General features: G+C 44.5%; 1 protein-coding gene across 3 annotated transcripts; it reads right to left on the bottom strand.

The window, feature by feature from the left end:
• Positions 1-1457: 1457 nt before the first annotated feature.
• LOC117350737 lies at positions 1458-18710 on the bottom strand. 3 transcript variants are annotated; one of them, XM_033925273.1, is made up of 5 exons: positions 18665-18710; positions 18328-18396; positions 5892-5987; positions 4339-4428; positions 1458-3210 (listed from the first exon to the last, which is right to left on the bottom strand). In XM_033925273.1, exon 5 carries the CDS (start codon positions 2673-2675, stop codon positions 1509-1511), a length of 1167 nt encoding a protein of 388 aa, XP_033781164.1. In that variant the 5' UTR covers positions 2676-3210; positions 4339-4428; positions 5892-5987; positions 18328-18396; positions 18665-18710; the 3' UTR covers positions 1458-1508. The 3 variants fall into 3 exon arrangements, with proteins under 3 accessions (XP_033781164.1, XP_033781163.1, XP_033781165.1); XM_033925272.1 differs by lacking the exon at positions 18665-18710 and adding an exon at positions 18496-18590; XM_033925274.1 differs by lacking the exons at positions 1458-3210; positions 18665-18710 and adding an exon at positions 18496-18584 and having other exon boundaries at positions 4299-4428.
• Positions 18711-21380: the final 2670 nt, after the last annotated feature.

Here is a 21380-nt window from a genome sequence, read left to right as displayed (position 1 = left end):
TCTTTTTGTGAAGCTCACAGCAGTGCCCTGTAAGGTACCCCACTATTTAGGTGGCATGTCGGGGTGTGCAGACCCCTCCCACGTCCAACAGGGCTTGTTCTAGGTGTTTTGGACTTGGACGGAAGGTTGGACGGAAATGTGGTATAAAGATAGACGATTTAGTGGCTTGGACGATCAGATCGTCAGGACGTATAATTAGACGATTTTTGAAAGTACAAAAATGTTGGACGTATCTTTCGAAAATGTGTCTTAGGCTCTTTTTAACTTTGGACGACTTGCCCAGTGAGAACAGCCTGAAGCTGAGGTAACTGTAAAGTGAACCTTTCATCTCTTTCCACAACAAATGCACGGCACATGTCTGCAGGAGATAAAAAGGCTCCAATGTTGCTCCATAACCGGATCATTTCCTTCAGCCCCAGACCACCCTGCTGCCAGCACCCTTAAAATAAATAACGAAAGAATTGGCCAGTTCACTTTCTACAAGACATTGTTGCAGAACCAAAACCCTTAATGCCTAAAAGTTCAGTAACAAAACAGCTGTAGGGATGGATGCCAATGAGAACAGCCAGCACGGTTTAAGGCAGTGGAATGGAGGAGAGTACAGTTTGCTTTGGAGATATGGATCCAGGAGCTTCCCGTTCCTAATCCAACCTGGACTTCATTTTGACAGATTAGCCAGTTTTGTAGTCCCTCTTTTTTGTTCTTGTCTTGCTCTTTTGTAAATTGTCACAGAGTACGCCACTTCCCTTCTGCTCTTTGCCCTGGGACAAGCAGCTGAGTTCCTGTGCCTGGTACTGCAGTTGAATGAAATGGGCTTTCGGCAAGAAGACGTGAAGGAAGCATTGCTATTGTAGGAGAACCACAGGGATAAGGCGCTGGAAGAACTGATGTCATGGGCACAGTGATGAGGAGGTCTTGTCAAAATGTATAGCACTGTGTACGCCCTTCAGCACTATACAAGTGATAAGTAGTGGTAGTGGTATTATCTGCAACACCATTAGAAGTCAGAATGGAGACGGCCAAGTCAGAATATATTTCAGAATTGAATCTACAGACATAAAGCTGGTTCTGCAATACAGGACAAGAGGATGTTTATGCTGCCCATATGCAATGCACACATGTCCGTTTTAGAAATATTAATGTTGAAAATGTCAAGATTGAAAACCAGCACATAAATGTGTATGTGCCAACATATGCAATGTTTGTCTTTGCCATTTTAAAATATAAACATGAATTTTCCTGATGCTGCCACAGAGCCTAGTATCCCTTTTCCAGTTTGGCTTTTTTTTTTTTTTTTTTCCAAAATGTATTTTATTAAATTTTTCAAATAAGTGAAACATTCCAAAATGCAAGATGTACAACACAAGATAGCATGTACCAATACACTTCCCAACTTCACCCCGCATCAGGTCTACCCCTCCCTTCCCCCCCATCCCTACCCACTCCCGATCCCTTGGCTATACCATAAAAACACAAATTCCAATCCAGTGTTATCACAGCAAAAACACTCAAACATTCAATAAATGGCTACGTGCCCTTGGCGTTAAAGTTTCCCAAAAAGGTGTCCAGCACAGACTAAATAACCGTCCCTGCACAGAGTCCAATGAAGGAAAACAGAGCCTCTCCATCGATGCTTGGTGAATCATCAATGTTCTCCAACAGGAAAGTGTCGGGGAATCCGTGGAAATCCAGCACAGCAAAATTGCTTTCTTCCCCAGTAACACCGCTCTTGACAGAAAGCTGCGAAATCCCTTTGGAGCTGACAAGGGAACATGATCCAATGCAAACAGCATCACCGGATCCAGGACAAAGTTGTAATTCCACAGAGTTTGAATATGTATATTAAGCTGATGCCAAAATGCAGCAATCCGAGTACAGGTCCAGAACTGATGCCCCAATGTAGAGGGCGAATGAGAACATTTGAGACATTGGTCAGTCGCACACATTTTAGCTCGAAACTGATATGCAGTGGATCTGTAAAGCCTGTGTAAAAATTTGTAATTAAGTTCAAACAAGATAACATTATGGGTCACACGGGCTGTCCGAAAAGTCCCCCTGCGAATCATAGTTGCAGTCACCACACAAGGGAGATCCTGAGACCATCGTAAAGCAATTGATTCGTAGTCAGGTTCCCCCAATTGCTCCTGTAGGTGACGATGATGAAATCTCAATGGGATATGTGCCTGAGCCGATAAGCTCAGCGCTTCGGAGAGGGACTCCATGCATCGATCAGTGAGGGATATTCTCGGCAATGTGGTCATGTAAGAAGATAATTGGAGGTAAGAAAGCCAGTCAGTGGGTTTCCATCCATTATCACGCTGTAGTTCCTCAAACGTTTTCAAGGCACCAGACTTGTGGACCAGTTGAAAGATGTATTGATTAGATCGCGATTTCCACACCCCAGTGGACACCGGGTCCAGGCCCGCTGAGAATGCCCCGTTGCCCCTCAAAGGTAAATAAGGAGTCACCTGAGGCTGGATCCGAAGTTGATGACATAGCAATTTCCAGAGGCGTCGCAAAGGCAGCAAGAAGAGATCCCGTGCTGAGGAAGTCTTTCTTGGCAAATGAGGAGCATGGAGCAAATAACTAAAGTGGTAAGGATCACAGAGGAACAGTTCATGCTTGGTGGCTGAGAAATGTCCAGTGCCCCTAAACCAGTCATTCAAATGTCTCATCTGACACGCCTGAGACTTCCAGTTTGGCTTTAGGCTTAAAACTGTTCTTCCATCTGTCAAGGATTCAGGGCTGAACTTAAATCCGCAAATAAATACACTGTTATACAAAAAAACAAAAATATAGCACTAGACATACTTGTGTGCACACTTGAGCAAAGTATATGTACAAATAATGCTTAGCACAACCATTTCATGATCAGAAAAGGCATAAAGCTAATGTCTCCTTGGAGCATCTCTATCTCTGCAGCGACAAAGAGGATCCATGGAGTACATTAAAAATATCTCTGTGCCAAAATTGGTCTGGGATGGCTATGTATGTATTTTAACTGCTAAGAAAAGAGGAAGAAATATTTGAAATCAACATCATCAAGATCACTTAGAGTAAAATTTGTCATGTTCCATTCAGGCCGACTTAGACCACATGTCTGCCACCTGGGTCCCACTGCTGTGGAGAGGTCAGGTCCAGGCTAGATGTGTCTTCTTTTGTCCTGGCATTCAGAGGCAAGGGGCAGATTCCAAAAGTTGTTAAATTTGTCTAAGATGGAGGAAAATGCACATTTGGGGTTAAATGGAAACATCATTTCAGAGTCAGAGGCTGCCACAGACTTTGAAACCTTTAGCCTAACAGAGCCCCTGGTTTAGCAAATGACCAGGCTGGAGTGCCACATGTTGAAGAGAGAGGGGCGATCAGACCCCTCTTCATCGGTTCTGTTGCTGTGTGAAGTACTGGGTGCTGTGTTTGTGGTGGAGGATCCTTACCCTCTAACAAAATTTCAGTGTGCCCAAATTGAAACATCTGTAACCTTTGAGCGAGTTCTACTAAGATCGTGCTGCTGCTCTGGCATGCTGCACTGTGTGGCTAACTGCACAGGAACCAAAGTTTTAGAAACATCTGGAATTCCTGTGTCCTGCCATATCAACTATTGTCTGTATGCTGGCAGTAGTTTCTACAATGTCCTTCATGTGTTTCTTTTCTACAGGGATAGACACACACTTTGAAGCTGTGTCATTTATATTCTGAATTTCAAAAACTTTTACATTTTTCTGATCTCCAGTAGGAGGCGCTCTATCTGTAAAACTGCATCCAGCCCCTGTATCAATCAAAGCCACTTATCGAATTCCCTTCCGCCCAGCTGAAACTGTCCTGATTCAGACCTCATTCTCTTCTAATAAAGGAGGCAATAAAAAACTGCCCACAATGGGGCAAATCCATGGGACTGATCAGCCCAGAATCTTAAGAAGCCTGAAGGTGCTTCAAGAAAAGGCTTCCACCCAGAGGCGTAGCAAGGGGATGTGGATGGGGGTCCGCCCTGGACTCCATCTTCCTCAGGGCACTGGCACCCCTCCTGCTTCCAACCTCCCTTTTCCACTCCTTCCCTGCCAGGCACGTGCATCTTCCCTTCCCCATACCTCTTTAACTTCGTCATGAGCAGCCATGAAGTTGCTGCTTGCATTGGCTCCGGCGCTCTCTCGGATGCCACTTCCGGGACCCGCACCTAGGAAGTGACATCAGAGAGAGCGCAGAAGTTGGTGCGAGCAGCCACAAAGTAGCTGCTTGCACTGAAGATAACAAGGTGAAGGGAAGAGGGCGGGAGAGGTTCGCCTATGCCCAAGGTGCTGCTCCCCCTGCTAAGCCACTGCTTGCGCCATGGCATGCACTTACTTATCCCAATGAAAACAAGAAGGGCATTTCTTCGACCTCTTCTTTGACAGACCTGCGCCTCAACTTTCTCCTCATCGCTAGCACTTTGTTCTGTAATGGAAGAAAGCCCAGTATTACAGCCTGATGCATGATGTTCTCACTTTCCACCCATAGACTGCCAATCTCACAGCATAACCCCTACCTGACAAGTGTTTGAACAAGTGACCACCTGGAAATATCAAGTGGTGTGGGCCAAGGCTTCCTAAACCTAACCTAGGGACCTCACAGCTAGTCAGCTTTTCAAGATATTCACAGTCAATTAGCATACATTGGGCACCCAGCATAAGCAAATTTATCTCATACATATTTATTACAATAATTAAATCAGCTATTTTTTATTAAATCAATTTTACTTTTAATTATTCCAATTATATAAGTGCCATAAACCATCCTATACTCATAAGAATTATAAATAATACATACAATTTCATAAATATCATTTATAAATATTGCACATTTGGCGTCTTCAGGAGCTGTGCTTATAAGATTCACCATCCACAACGCTCTCCGGTAAAACTAACAACCTCAAGCAGGAACCCAGGGTTCGACACAAGTCCGGTATCACATGATCAACAAGAAACACACCATTCACCGGGAGATTCAAACTATGCAGCTGATACCGGACTTGTGTCGAACCCTGGGTTACTGCATGAGGTCGTTAGTTTTACCGGAGATCGTTGTGGATGGTGGATCTTGTAAGCACAGCTCCTCAGGATGCCAAATGTGCAATATTTATAAATGATATTTATGAAATTGTATGTACTATTTATAATTCTTATGAGTATAGGATGGTTTATGGCACTTATATAATTGGAATAATTAAAAGAAAAATTGATTTAATAAAGAATAGCTGATTTAATTATTGCAATATTCAACAGGCAGCTATTGAATTTAGTAGAACATCTCTAAGACATATATTTTTAGGTTAAATACATATTTATTATGGACATCGTGAAAACCTAACTAGCAAGGAGGTACTCCAGGACTAGCTTGGGAAATAGAGCTGTAGGACAGTAGTTCTCAAATCTGTCACAGAGGAGTACCGGCTGGTCAGGATATCCACAATGAATATGCATGAAACCCATTTGCATGCAGTGGAGGCTGTGTATGCAAATGTGTGTCCATGTAAATTCCTTGTGGGTATCCTATAGCCTGACTGGCTGGTGCTCCCTCAGATTAACCATGCCCCCTAACTGTATCCATGACATCCTGTTTATCTGTCTTGTCTGTTTAGATTGTAAGCTCTTTCGAGCAGGGACTGTCTTCTTTGTGACTCTGTACAGCGCTGCATATCTCTGGTAGCGCTATTGAAATAAATAGTAGTAGTAGTAAGTTTTCCCATCCGTCCCCAAAGGGATAACCCTACAGTGGAGGAATATGTAGACAACTCTTCTCGTACAGCAGCTGATGTGAGATATTATGCAAGGTTACGTATACTAAAGCTTTTGCGTAAAACCAGCATGTGTACAGATCAGAGCTGTCTGTAATGTGAAAGAGAGGTTAAGTGTACTTACTGTCCAGATGGGAGATAATGATTCCAACAAGCTGGGAAGGTCATCCTCATCTTCCATTGGCATTGACTCAGCAGAATGTTCCAGAATTTCTAACAGCTGTAGGGAGATAAAAGGCATGAAAATCATTTAGTATCTCCCCATGGACTAATAGGGCTTAGTTCAGTTGCCATTCCATCCTACTGTCACTAGCTTGCACTCTCTCTCTCCCTTTCAGCCCCCTCAATCAGTGTCCATTTGCCTAGGGCTAATGCATAGCTAACACATCAGCACCAAGCATCTCTTAAATTGGAGGCATAAAGTCCTCCTGCACAGTGGCGTACCTAGCATATGTGATACCAGGGACCCATCATTTTTGGCACCCCCCCCCATCTGTACGAAAAACATGATTTTTAGTAACAATCCACACGTCACACATGAGTACCTAGGAAAAGGCAGCATCTTACATATGCAGTGAGCAGTACAACATCAATACACCCATTGTAAAACTAAACAAGCCAGACTAGTACAGATCAATCCTAACAGAAAACCATGCCTTTTGAACACACAGAAAACACCTTCGCCTAGTATGGAATATGTAATCACAAACTAACCCCTCCCCCTTTTACAAAACTGTAGTGTGGATTTTAACCACAGTGGTAACAGCTCTGACGTTCATAGAATTCTGGGCATCGGAGCTGCTACCACCACGGCTGGCGCTAAAAAACGCTCCACAGTTTTGTAAAAGGGGGGATAAAATAGAAATACATAGACAAAGGTTAAATTGAACCAGAAAGAAGCTGGACTCTGCATACAATGCAACACCACAGAAACAGTGACACATGTCTTCTAAAGCAATAAATAAATAGAAATTTTTGTTCTACCTTTGTCTTCTCTGGTTTCGGCATTCTTCATCTTCTTGTTACTTTCTTCCTTCCATCCACTGTCTGCCATCTCTCTGCCCCTATATGGCATCTTCTCTCCTTCAATGCCCCTTCCAGAAACTGTATGCCTCCCCCTTCCATCTCTCCTTTCACCCCCATTGGTCTGGCATCTCTCTCCTCTCCTTCCCTCTCCCACACCTCTCTTCTGCAATCCCTTTCTTCCCTCATTTTCCTTTTCAATTTATTTTCTGCATCCATCTAGATTACGTTCTTATTACCCTCTCATCAATTTCCTTATTTACTATCTACCTACAGCTCGCCACCTCTTTCCCTCACCCCTCCAGTATTTCCCTAACTCAATCCTTTTCCCCCATCAAGTGCTCTCCTTTTATTTATCCCCTCCTTCCATCATCTGCCCTCTTCTCTCTCCCACTTCCATCATCTGCCCCTTCTCTCTCTTTCCCCCCACTTCCATCAGCATCTGCCCCTTTCGCTCCCTACAACCCAATTCCATGCAGTATCGTTCCCCCTTATGACTCTTTCCCTGCAATTCCTTCAGCATCTGCCCCTTTCTCTCCCTCCCCCATGCATCCATATCACCCTGACCCCCCTTTGTTACCCTTTACCATGTTTCCATAGCACCCTGACCCCCCTTTGTCACCCTTTACCATGTTTCCATAGCACCCTGACCCCCCTTTGTCACCCTTTACCATGTTTCCATAGCACCTTGACCCCACTTTGTCACCCTTCACCATGTTTCCATAGCACCCTGACCCCCCTTTGTCACCCTTTACCATGTTTCCATAGCACCCTGACCCCCTTTTGTCACCCTTCACCATGTTTCCATAGCACCCTGACCCCCCTTTGTCACCCTTTACCATGTTTCCATAGCACCCTGACCCCCCTTTGTCACCCTTCACCATGTTTCCATAGCATCCTGACCCCCCTATGTCACCCTCTACACCCTTTCATGCCACCCTGACCTCCTTTCTTTTTCCGTCCCAAAGAACCCGCGATGACTGCTTTTGCTCCGATGGAAGAGGTAAGTGACGTCGGAGGGGGCTTGGCAGGCAGACGCAGTTAGTTGTGGCAAGATCCCGTGATGACTGCAGCTGCCGGTCTCCCCCCCCCCCCCCCCGACATCACTGACCTCTACCCAGTCATCGCGGGGCCTTCTTCACTTCAGCGCCGCTGCCGATTATGCTCTAAGTAGGGCAGCCACGCTGAAGCGCGGTTTGAAGCAGCGCGGGAGGTTCCAGATCCGGCCAACTGTTCACCCCCTTGGAGCGTGCACCTGGGCGGACCGCCCCCCCCCCCTTGGTATGCCACTGCTCCTGCATTAACTCTCTGCACTTATAGCACGATAATAGTAACATTAGTTCACAAGTGGGAAAATTCTCAAAAAATACGAGGTACAGTTTGCGGTTATCATGCAGTAAAATCCCACGTTAAATTTTAACGCACTTTAATATAGGGGCCCCAAAGACTTCACGATTAAAAGATGGAGCAGTGAACTTTTAAAAATGATAAATGGAAGAGCACCTGAAGTTAACAGTGTGTCTTTCTCCAGCATCAGTGTTGCAGAAAATAATGCAAGACTCTCCCAGGAGTTGCGGGCCACAATGAATGACTTATGAGATAGAAGACACAGTGACGGCAACCGTGGGATCAGCTCAATATCGGAACCTGATCAAAGGGGGGGAAACCGACATTCTTACGCTGCCACCAACCCAGCCTGCCTCCAAGCCTCGATCCAGCCCCACCGAGCGCGAGAGCCTGTTCCACCCATCCCAGGCCTGCCGGGAACAGTTTTTAAAGCCGCGGAGGTGAACAGCGCATAGCCGTTCGGCGCGCCAGCTAAGGTACACGGCAAAGGTGCGTGCACCTTAGCATGCGCCTTTGCGAAGCGACTGTGTGAAACGACTGAGACCCAGACCGCACGATAAGTACACCCTACTACCATTAAAAGGATAGCCAGCTGCTGCATGTATAGTCTACATGAATAACCTGCATGTGTAGCCTGTTACTGCACGTATAACTTGCATGTATAGCCTATGTATAGCCTGTATGCTTAGCCTGTTACCGCATGTATAACCTGAAACTAATATCCCATGCTAAAAACCTGCATGTTTAGCCTGTATTGCATATATAGACCACAAGCATAGCCTGTTGCTGCCCCCTGCACAACCTATAAATATAGCCTGTAAGTACAACCTGCAAGTTTAGCCTGTAAGTATAGCCAACAACTGTCTACTGTATAACCTGCAAATATAGCCTATAAATATAGCCTGCAAGTTTAGCCTGTAAGCCTCGATCCAGCCCCACCGAGCGCGAGAGCCTGCTCTGCCCATCCCAGGCCTGCTGGGAACAGTTTGTAAAGCTGTGGAGGGGGTCACTACCTGATACTACTTATATTAAGCTTCCAAACAACATGGCAATTTTTAACAAACACCAACTGCTTTTAGGGATACTGTACCTAATCTGCTCCAGATGCTGGGGCAAAGATGATAAATCCCCTTAACAAATTCATACCTACCCCTCTTGGCACAGACCAGCCAAACTGACCAAATCAACAAGCTCCCACCAACTTCTACAAAACTATCCAGAACAAGGTCCACTTCAAATCCCAGTGATAAACACCACCCTTAAACCTTGCAAACCATACAGAAATAGGACCAATAACGGAAACCTAAAAAAGCTAATGTTTACTGAAACTCCCACCCCAACCCATTCCGTGAGAAACAAAGCACACATAATAAACGATTGGATAATGCAAACAAAGCCAGACTTCCTGTTTCTGACAGAAACATGGATGGTCTCCGACACTATCATGAAAGAAATTCTACCACAGGGATACAAAATACTCCTACTATCAAGAAGCTGGAAAAAAGGGGGTGGCCTAGAGATTATACTAAAAGAATCCTTTGACTACAACAAGATAGACTCCAAATCTTCAGAAAACCTAGAAATACTAACTTGCAAAGTCACAAACACCCACTTAGAAGAGTCATTACTTACACTATTTTATATCCCTCCCAAAAAAATGGTCAAACGCCAGAGAAGAATTCTTTGAATTCCTAACCATAAACATCCTAAAAGGATCGTACAACCTACTTCTGGGAGACATAAACATACACCTAGAACAAATGGGAAAGCCAGAAGTAACCGAAATTAACACCTTCCTAACGTCACTCGATTTCCTAATGCTAGACACAGAGATAGCACATGAGAAGGGACACAAAACTAGACATAGTTACCTTTTCTCAAAAAGACACCCTCGATCCAAAGATACAATACTATACAGGGGCCTGGGAAAAATGCATTTGGTCAGACCACTATATAGGCAAATTCGACCTAAGCTGGCAAAAGACGCGATCACAACCAAAATACAAAAGCGAAAACACAAAAACGATAACCAGTCGTGGTATTATAAACCCAACCGAATTCTGGACTCACTACGAGTTACGACCCATAACCGACGAAATACAGGATTTCCCAACAAGATGGGGAAAGTTCAGCAAAGAACTATTAGACCAATTGGCTCCATACCAAACATACAAAAAGAAAGAAAGAGCACTAAATGAATGGTTCGATTCAGAACTACTAACCAAAAAACAGGAACTAAGAAAACTGGAGAGAATCTGGAAGAAAACGAACAAAGAAACAGACAAGACAAACTGGAAACAAAAAATGAAAATATACAAAACTCTGATCAAAGAAAAACACACAAAGCACTACGCACAGAAAATAGGTACAACAAAAATAAACAGTAAAGAATTGTTCAAACTAGTAAAAATGTTAACAGACACAACTCGAATCCTGAAAAAGGACAACGAGAGCACTCTATCCGCTCAAACCCTAGCCAATTTCTTTAAAAATAAAATCACAAACCTAAGAGCAACTATACCTATGCCCAAAACCAACACAATTTTCTACTTTGGACTCCACGAATAGGAATCCAGAGCAGACATGACCTGGGAACACTTTGAGTTCCCAAACTGGTATCAATTCTTAACTTTATTCAATAAATACACCAAGTCAAACTGCCTACTTGACGAATGTCCCTCTAAAATCATGACAGTTGCCCCAGAAAACTCAACAGCACTGACATCCAACTACCAGCCTATAGTGCGCATCCCCCTATTCACAAAACTACAGGAAGGATTGGTCAACCTACAGCTAGTGAACTACCTAGACAAATTTAATATCCTCAGTGAACACCAATCAGGTTTCAGAAAAGGATACAGCATAGAAACAGTTATAGCTTCCATATTAAACCACCTCTATGATCTCTTCAGCAAAGGCAAAAGCGCTCCGATTCTGCAACTATACCTTAGCAGTGCGTTCGACCTAGTAGACCACAAAATCATGCTACTATGCCTAGATGCAATGGGGCTCTCAGGAAAGGTAATGAAATTGTTCCAAGAATTCCTAACAAACAGATTCTACCAAGTAGCCAGCAATGGAAATTACTCCAACCCATGGAAAAACTCCTCGGGAGTGCTCCAAGGTTCCCCACTATCACCCACACTGTTCAACATCTACATCGCATCCTTAGGTCATCTACTACAAAAATTAAACTTAAAGCATTATATATATACGCAGATGATATATCCATCTTAATCCCCTTAAACGACATAACAAAAGAAATTATAGATAACCTCTCCCACATAATGATAGAAATCGAAAAATGGACAACCAACTTCAAACACAGAAAAGACAAAAGTCTTCTTGGCAAGCCCCAAGGACAGAATAACCAGAACATCGTTAAAATTAAACGACCACGAATACCCAATCTCCAAAACCATGAAAATACTGGGTATCATACATACATTTAACCATGACTGACCACACAAACTTACAGGTGAAGAAATGCTTTTATACACTATGGGGTTCATAATAATAAAAAAAAAGTCTAAAAACTGGCCTAAATGGCAACTTGGGCGATCAAAAAGCCTGATCGTCCAAGTACCCATAATCAAAGCTGGTTTTAGACATATCTAAAACCAGCTTAGGCCTTTCCCCTGCCTCTAAACGCACAGAGAGAAAAGAGGTGTTTTTAGAGGAGGGGAAAGGGCGGGCGGTGGGTGGGAGGTGGGACGATCTACACCTAGGCTTGCAGCAGGTATAACCAAAAGCTTAGGCAGGTTGCCTAGTCGGCACTTATACGTTTTGACTTAGACGAAGTCAAAACAGGTATAAGTGCTGAAAAAGGGGCTGCTGAGCTGATCATGGCTGCTGCGATCAGCTCAGCAGCCCCAGCAACCTATCTATCCCCTACAGCAATGATCGCGGCAGGAGAGATGCCTCATCTCCCCTACCGCGATGCCATCACTCCTCTACCCGAACTGCCGTGACCCGCGGCAGGAGAGATGCCCACAGGAGGGGCCTAAGACTCCCAGTCCTATTCTGGTTGACCCAGGTGCCTTAGGCCCCACCTGTGGGCGGGGTTTCAGCCGCCTGGGCCAATCCGGCCCCATTCCGGAACCGGCTGGCCTGCCGGATGGGCGGGCTTGGCACCCGTCTGTCCGGCCAACATTTAACAGTTATGGGGGTGGGGGGGTCGTGGGGTCAGCGAGGGGGGGCCAATCGGGGGTTCGGGAGGGCAGTCATTGGGGGGGTTGTGTTGAGGGCCTGGGATCCCTCCTGCCCGTATTGTAGTGGGGGGTAGGGGGTCCGCCTGGGCAGGAGGGGTTGGGTTCCCTCCTGCCCCGATATCGTCGGATCAACACAATAAATTCTTTCAGGAGAAGGAGCAGAACCACAAGGGAGGACAAAGAGCAATGGGTGTGAGGAGAAGGAGAGAGCAGTGGATGTTAGCATATCAACAGTATAACCTGAACTTCAATATCAAACTCTAAAGTTCCAGATTATATGCTATACCTCTCAGATATTGAAAAAGAGGTCTCTGTCCATATGTTGGCAGCAGCGCTGTTAGTCTTTGAGTCACTCTCACATAAACGCTCTTACTGCTGGATGTTGCACGGTTACCTGCATGGAAACAAGCAATCAGCTGTTCAGTGTGATCTTGCTCACGCTGTATATGCTCAATGAGTTTAAAGACGGTTGGATGATGACATGAAACCCAAGATTGAAATGCATGGTGCCAACCCTCCACCGAATTGTTGGTCAGAGGTAGTCCATCTTCAACACGTGAGCACATATTCCATAGAGAAATAGCAAAATTTGGGGGACCTCTCCGATTCCGCCACCATCTACCGATGTAATTGTCTTCCCAATATTCATACACCGTGCACAGTTCATCTGGTCGGCTGTCCATCAATGACTCAAAACACTCACTAGCATCTTGAACAGGAACAAAATTTAATGCTAACAGCATTTTGGTGTACAATCTTATGCTGTCATCATCCCTGTAGTTAGCGGTCAATCCCTCATCTTGAATTTTATGCCACAACGATAGCCCCAGATGTAAAAGACAGCCAGAAACTGCAGCATTTGGAAATACTGTGCTGGCAGCTTGCAGGCATGCTCTCTCAAAGTCCATCAGAATAGTCAATGGTGTCAACATGTTTCTGGTTTCTACCAGTTTTTTTAGTACACGTTCATAGTCATCCTCCGTTTTACTATTCAACAACACATATACCATGGGAAGTGCACGATTGTCTACAAATGCATGGATGATAAATACTTGTACAAACAAATGGGGGGCAACTTTAAATGTCCCATCCATGAACCAATGGCCATGTTGCTCCAACACCTCAAGATTGGCTGGGGTTGTGAAAATGAAAATGCGTCTTTCATCATTTTCACCAGAATTCCACAAAAGCAATTGTTCACCACGCGTGGTTCTTTGCAGCTACTCAGGAACTTGTATCTCTCTTAGTGACCTGGGATTACCCATTGCTAGATGTCCTGCTTTTCTTTTTCGATTGATTGTTCTCTGCATGGACGTGTATGCAGGCAATAAGGTAGATACTTCTAAGGTGGAACCCGCTGTTGTCCCCAGAATGATCTGTCGGGGCTTTTCAACTGTGGTCATAGCCCTTTCACGTACTTCTCCCATCATTCTTTCAGCAGCTATTCTTGCATTGTTGGGTGCATGCACATGCGCCGTTATCTCGACAGAAGATCCATCCATGTGCCTTTTTCTTCTGCCTACACAGTCACAACGCACACACCTCCAGGATGTGGAACCGTCTGCCATAACTCGATCACGACGATAACGATGTCCTTCATGAACCCAGTGCTCTTTCCCATGCTATGAAGTTATTACTTCCATGTCTATGGCAGTTCACTCCTGAAACCTCCCCTCCTCCCCCTTTTCTTCACCCTCATAGAAAAAATTCAAAAAAGATAAAAAACAACTCCCACCCCTCCACATTCCCTCGCCTCTTCCCCCTTACCCATCCAAAATCTGCACTTTTCTAAAGCTCAATTCAGTAGCGCGCATCTTACAAGCACCACAAGGGAGTAGAAATTATGCGGGTGCACTAACGTCGAAAATTAGATCTGCGAACTATCATTGTTACACATCTTAATTACATATAAATAAGCATGTGTTCAGGGATTCATTAGCGCTTTTATACAGTGGTCTACCGAAACTTTGAGCGAAACTTGAGCTACACAGCATTTTCTTACAGCGGCCTACCGAAACTTTGAGCAAAACTTGCGCGCAATGTTATATAAAAAGTTAGCAAATGAAAATATAAACATACCTTGCTAATGAAAATTTGAAGTAATGTCGCTCTCACCAAAGGCAAGTGAAATTCACGCAAAAGTAGTGTTGCTCTCACCAAAGGCGAGTGAAATCCGCGCAAGAGAAATACCAGTTATATAGCAAGTTATATAACAGGCACAGTCAGGCAGCGAAAGAATGGTGGACTGTTCTGAGCAAGTATAAAAGGAGCAAACATAACCAATCAAAAAGACACTAGGGAAGAGAAACCAATCAGAAAGACGCTAGCGAAGGGAGGGCGAGCTCTCACAAAGACGCTAGCGAAGGGAAACCAATCAGAAAGATGCTAGCGAAGGGAGGGCGAGCTCTCACAAAGACGCTAGCGAAGGGAAACCAATCAGAAAGATGCTAGCGAAGGGAGGGAGGGCTCTCAGAAAGATGCTAGCGAAGGGAAACCAATCAGAAAGATGCTAGTGAAGGGAATCCAATCAGAAAGACGCAAAAGACGCTAGCGAAGGGAGGGCGGGCTCTTACGAGCACATTCTTGGCGCAGTTATGTTGCTCTGTTATCTTTGCGCTCATTTGTCTGCTCTCATTTGTCTTTGCGCTCACTTGAAATCGCGCTCATTTGTCCGCGTGATTTTGTCTGCGCTCGATTGTCTTGGCGCAATTATCTTGCGCTCATTTGTCTTTGTACTCACTTGTCTTTTCGCTCAATTGTTATGCACTGACTTGTCTTCGCGCATTTGTCCATGTGTGTTTGTCTTGCGCGCATTTGACTTGCCACCCTTTCATTGTTCTGTTCTAACCTGAGGCTTGGTACTTTCTCTTTTGCTGCCTGAGCCAGATACAACATGTCTAACCAGGAGTTTGACTACATGTATAACCCAAATCTCACAGGCTCCACATACCAGAGGAACTCCCATCAAGTTCCAAAATAGAGACCAGAACTCTCATAGGGTCCTTATGCACTTAATCTAGCACTCACGTTTTCGCTTTGTTGCCCAAATATTGGTAAATCGTGTCAGGATGAGCCACTGCTTTCATGACTTTTTCAGGAAGATCACTGAAAAAAATAGGGAGGCAGTTTACTATCCCTATAAGGGTCCGCATCACATGACTCGATCCCAGGGTAACTCATCATTAAACGTGCAGCCAGGTTCACCTTTCTGCTGATAACTTTTGCAAGGGGACAGATACCGTAATAATGTGTCCATGAGCAGAACGCTTTCCACGTACTAGGGGATGTTAATAGAGAGATTTACTTGGGCTGCTGGAGAGGGCTTTTATAGACTGCTAGAGCTTCAGGATCCTGCGACTCATTCGATTTCCAGTCCTCGGTGGTGGGTGGTTCCTCCTCAGCAGTGAATGCTGGCTCCTCGGTATTGCTGGACTGCAGAACAGAAGCAAGAAGAACAATGGCACGATCAAGCCCCATCCCATGCTTGAAGCCCCAGAGATGGTGCACAGAATGGGGAGAGAAGACTATTGGCCAAAAATTGTATACAGGAATGAGAAAGAAACAATCACGTATCCAGTCTAACACCCTTCTCAAAACTTCTTAAAAAATGTCACAGAATCAGTGAATGTTGCGACTGTGATTGTAGAAGGAGCTACATACAAGAAAGTGGATCTGTGGCCAATAGTCTTCTCCAAACTTCTTACTTCTTAAAAAATGTCACAGAATCATTGAAGAATGTCTTCCTACTCGTTTAAAGCACCTTAAACTGTATAAAGGGGAGAGCCCCAGATCCCCGTGCATTAGTAAATTGTACGCCTACACTGGAAAGGGAATGATTCCTCACCGGCTCTGAATCCCTCTCCTGTCCTGCTGTAACACCACTTGATTACTTCAAAAAATCTATTGAACTGAATAATCTCCAAACGCTACTGAAAATCAAGCTACTTAGCTACAGGGTAGGGTTCATTAATGATTCAAGAATGTCACTGCATCCCCACCAGTCCTTGCTGATGTCCAGCTAGCTGCCGTTTCACCCTCAAGCTGTGTCAGGGCTCCGGATCAATATCTGCAAAACTAAAAATAGAAAATGGCAGGGAACGTAACTTGAGGCAGAAGGACATTCAAATAATCCCATAACTTACTGTGGCGTGCTGCTTTGCTTGCTCACTTGGCAGAGATAGCTGCAGATGAAGCAGCTCCCGCTTAAGTGACTTCTGACATCACTTACGTTCAGCGCGTTTCCAGCTGATTAACAAGTTAAGAGCCTCGATCTAACATAGGGTGCCTGATTTAAATCTGTCATTGTGAATGCTCCCAAACTCAAATAAGTGAAGAGAACATCTCAAAACCATATCTCGAAACAAATCAAAACATGTTGAGAACAAGTTGAAAACAGGAAATTTGGCAAGTTGTTCCAGTGCAATGTTCTTTCTTGTGTTTCGCTTTTAAAACAAGAGTATTTCCAATCAATCACAGCTCTTCTTATAACTAATCACTTTATTTATGTAATCCTATGTCTTTATAGTGAAGTGCTCAGACCATATAACCTTTAATTAGATGATAACACCTAACTGTGGTTATTATAGGGACCATCATTGCATAACCCAACCCATAAATTACTAGATAATGAAAAAACAACTTATCTGAAATCTCTGACGAGTTGGGAATTCGATAACCACAGCTGCAAAACGTTCCAGTGCTCAAAAGTGCTCAACAGTGTTATTGTGTAAACTTAGATCACCAGATTAAAATCCATGGCTTTTAAAACAGTCACAACATTCCTGAAAAGAGAAAGCGAGGGAGAACGTAAAGCTTTCTAGCTGAATTTCAAAGAGCTGTGGGAGCCAGGATTGAGCATATTTGACAGACTGGGACAGCACCTCAATTCCAATATTTACAAGAGAGAACATGTGTGTGTATTTGGGGGGGAGGGGATACCCAAATTTGTCAAACACAGCAGTATGAGCAAAGGCCTCCCAGACAGAGAGCTGCATGGAAATGGGGATTCCCGTGGGTATGGAAATAGTTGTCATGGTATTCCCGTGGAAGTGTAGTCAAAATCTCAAGTGACTCCAGAATGATGCCTAGAATGCACTGAGTAAGTTGGAGAAACAGAGGGCTGCGAGCAAGTAGATAATAGTATGAACTCCTGTGAGTACAGGTGGGGATGGAATGGATCTTAGCAAGTAAAGGTGGGTATGGGTTAGATTTCATGGACACGGGTAAATTTCTGACCCCATGCAACTCTCTACTCCCAGAATGCTCAAGATGTTTGGTTACTGGTCTGTAATAGTTGGACTAGTCATCTGTAGGTCTCCGATACACACCTTCCCTCTCTCTAATGCTTCACTTAACCCCAAGTTTCATTCTCAGAACATTCTGTAGTCTGCCAGCCCCAATTGTTCCTGGCCTACAACCAGAATGTAAACCTCACAAGCCAATATGAGGCATTAAGGGAACCAAAAATTGAAGAATTCAGGTTCTTCACCATATTTGTAGGCTTTACGTGACATGAAAAAACTAATTTCCAACAAAATGAACTACTGATCCACCGCCCTCATCAGACACACACATTTGCAAATACAATTGAAGAGAGGAATTTACTAACACATCACTCAGTGCTGAGCAATCACAGAAAGATTACAGGCAACAAGCGAGCTCCCCTCACCCTGTCCCTGAATGAGCCTCTGACTTACTCTTCAATCTTCTTTGATCTCATCCTCCCACTGCATCCTCTAACTTACTCCCCCCTCCTTCCCTGATCTCCTTCAGTCCCCCAGCTTCTACCGCCATCCCAGGGTGTTTTTCTCTGGTCCTATTCAGATTCTACACTGCCAGCCATCACTTCCTCACAGCAAGTGGAAGATTACAGAAGATTTACAGACAGGAAAACAAGAACAGATAGAAAAGAAAACAAGGAGCAAAATTGAAAGTAGAAGAGGGGAGAAAAAATGCCAGACAAATTCTAGCACAACATACAATACCATTAATCCATTGAATATCATTTTTCCTCATCGCCGCTGAGTAGAGAGTCATGTGAGCAGCAGTCTGGAGGAAAAAAAAAGCCAAAAACCACATCAGTTTGCTAATGTGAGTAAAATTAACTATCGAGTCTCTTCTTGAGCTCTTTAAACCCTCTTTAAAGACCTTGGTATGTAGATTAATGCACTGCTTTACACACTGCCAACTTTTTAAATACTGACAGCAGTCTAGCATTTCATGGAAAGCTGGGAATAGTCACAAAGTTCAGTGCTGAATAGAGAATGACACAAGGACAAATTTTTCCCCGTCGCCGTGGGAACTCATTTTCCCGTACTGGCAAGTTCTTTTCCTGTCCCTGCCCCATTCCTGCAAACTCCGTCCTCATCTGCACAAGCCTCAAACACTTTAAAATCATAAGTGTCCGAGGCTTGTGCAGTTAAGGCAGAGCTTACAGGAAAGGGGCAGGAACAGCGACAAAACTCACGGGGATGGGACAGAGAAATTGATTTCCTGCAGGGTCGCATCATTCTCTATGCTGTCAGCAGCAGGTGTGACTCCTTAAGGGCTATGGAACAAAAATGCTAGCCCAGGGATTGCTTAATTTTTAGCAATGTAAGTTGTTCACTGGCCAAAAATTGTGCATTTCAGTAAGCTTCAACAGTGCAGAGCACACTGCTGAAAATCTGGATCAAATTAAATAAGTAAGATATCTGCTTAACAGCACCTTTTTGTTTCATTGACCGCTGGAGCCAGGCAAGTGACATGTACCTTCTGTCCGAGGATCCTTCACATCTTGATCCTCTGAATGATCCTGCTTTTCAGGGCTCCCCAGCAGGTCCTTCCTGCAGAGGTGTGGCCCTTCTTCTATCAGAAAACCTCCCGCACTGCTCCCAGGAGTTGGCATAATGGGAAGCAATGCCTTCGGACAAGAAAAAGGGGAGACCAATTATGAATCTATGTGCGGCTTGCAGCCCCCCTCTTCTCCCCCCCTCCGCTTGTGAGGAAATAGAGGTTACAAACCTAATTTTCCCTGAACTGGGGGAGGAGAGGAGGAGGAGAGGAACATCTTAAAGGAACTTGCTTAGAACAAAAAAGGTCCCTTTGGAACCTGCCCACATCTTACTGTCATTCTACTGAGCTCCAACCTCTGCTTCAGGATCCTGCGACTTATTCGATTTCCAGTCCTCGATGGTGGGTGGTTCCTCTTCAGCAGTGGATGGTGGCTTCTCGGTATTGCTGGACTGCAGAACAGAAGCAAGAGCAATCCCATGCCTGAAGCCCCAGAGATGGTGCACAGAATGGGGAGAGAAGACTATTGGCCAAAAATTGTTTACAGGAATGAGAAAGAAACAATCACGTATAACACCCTTCTCAAAACATCTTCTTAAAAAATGTCACAGAATCATTGAAGCACCTTAAACTGTATAAAGGGGAGAGCCTCAGATCCCTATGCATTAGTAAATTGTATGCCTGCATTGGAAAGGGAATGATTCTTCACCGGCTCTGAATCCCTCTCCTGTCCTGCTGTAACAGCACTTGATTACTTCAAAAAATCTTTTGAACTGAATAATCTCCAAACGTTACTGAAAATCAAGCTACTTAGCTACTTAGCTGCAGGGCAGGGTTCATTAATGATTCAAGAATGTCACTGCATCCCCACCAGTCCTTGCCGAAGTCCAGCTAGCTGCCGTTTCACCCTCAAGCTGCGTCAGGGCTCCAGACCAATATCTGCAAAAATAAAAATAGAAAATGGTGAACAGAATGGGGAGAAGACTACTGCCTGCCCCCTTCCTTCCTCCCTCTATCTCTGTGCCCTGCTGCTACTTCCTGCAATCTCACCCTATTCCTTCCAGCTCCCCCAAATGTCATCCCCTCCCCTTTCCTATCAGTACTCCCACACTCAGAGTGGAAGTGAGTGACCCTGTAAAATCCGGACATCCTAGACCCGCCCCCCAGGCCTACCCATCTCCGCCCCAGTCCCGCCCTAGCTCTGCCTCCTGCTGCCTGCTTTGGTCGGGCAGGAGTCAATCTACATCACTGAGTGGCATTCGTGCATGTGCGGATTGCCGTCTGCCCGACGTGATTGAGACTCATTAAAAAGGACAATCAGCGGAGCTACCAGAACTTCCCTTTGGATGTACACCATCCGGCCCCATTGCTTTGTCTACCTTTATTTTAGGTAGCTCCTCACGAACACAACCCTCTGAAAATTGATCAGTCTATTACTCCTCCATCCCTATTCACGTTTGTCTTCTGCGGTTCCGCTCCTGGCGCTTCAGCCATGAACACAGAACAGAAATATTTGTTAAGCAATTTGGTCTTTTCTTTATCAGCTTCTACATATTCCTCCCCTTCACCTTTGAGTCTCACAATACCACTTTTGCATTTCTTCCTATCACTAATATATCTAAAAAATGTCTTGTCTCCCAGTTTTACCGTGTCAGCTATTTTTTCTTCCATTTGCATCTTTGCTTTCCTGAATATACGATCAGCCTCTCTTATCTTTTCCAGATATTTTTGCCTGTCTTCCTCTTTCTGCAATCTTTTGTAGTGTATGAAAGCTAACCTCTTATTCCTTACCTTCTCAGCTACTACTTTTGAGATCCAAAGCGGCCTTCTTTTCCTCTTACTTTTACTTACTTGCCTTACAAAAAGATTTGTCGCCCTTACAATCGCTCCTTTCAGTTTAGTCCACCGCATTTCCACTCCTTCTAGATGTTCCTACACAGACAATTCCTTAACGTAAACCCCAATCAGAACAAAGTTAGTTTTTTTTTAAGTTAGAACCTTTGCTTTTGAATGAGCCTTCTCTATACCCATCTTAATATTAAACCTTACCATGCAGTGATCACTGGATGCCAGATCACCCACTGTAACATCAGAAACACTTTCCCCGTTTGTAAGCACTAAGTCCAGTATGATCCCATCCCACATGAGTTCCATTACCAACTGCTGGAACAGTTCTCCTTGTAGAGAATCCAGGATTTCCTTACTTCTAGAAGACCCCGCAATAGAGATGCTCCAATCAACATCCGGCATGTTAAAATCAC

The sequence above is a fragment of the Geotrypetes seraphini genome, chromosome 16 (genome assembly GCF_902459505.1).
Source record: "Geotrypetes seraphini chromosome 16, aGeoSer1.1, whole genome shotgun sequence".
Lineage (NCBI taxonomy): Eukaryota > Metazoa > Chordata > Amphibia > Gymnophiona > Dermophiidae > Geotrypetes > Geotrypetes seraphini.
The sequence above is the reverse complement of the archived record's forward strand: the minus strand, read 5'-3'. Positions and strand labels throughout refer to the sequence as shown.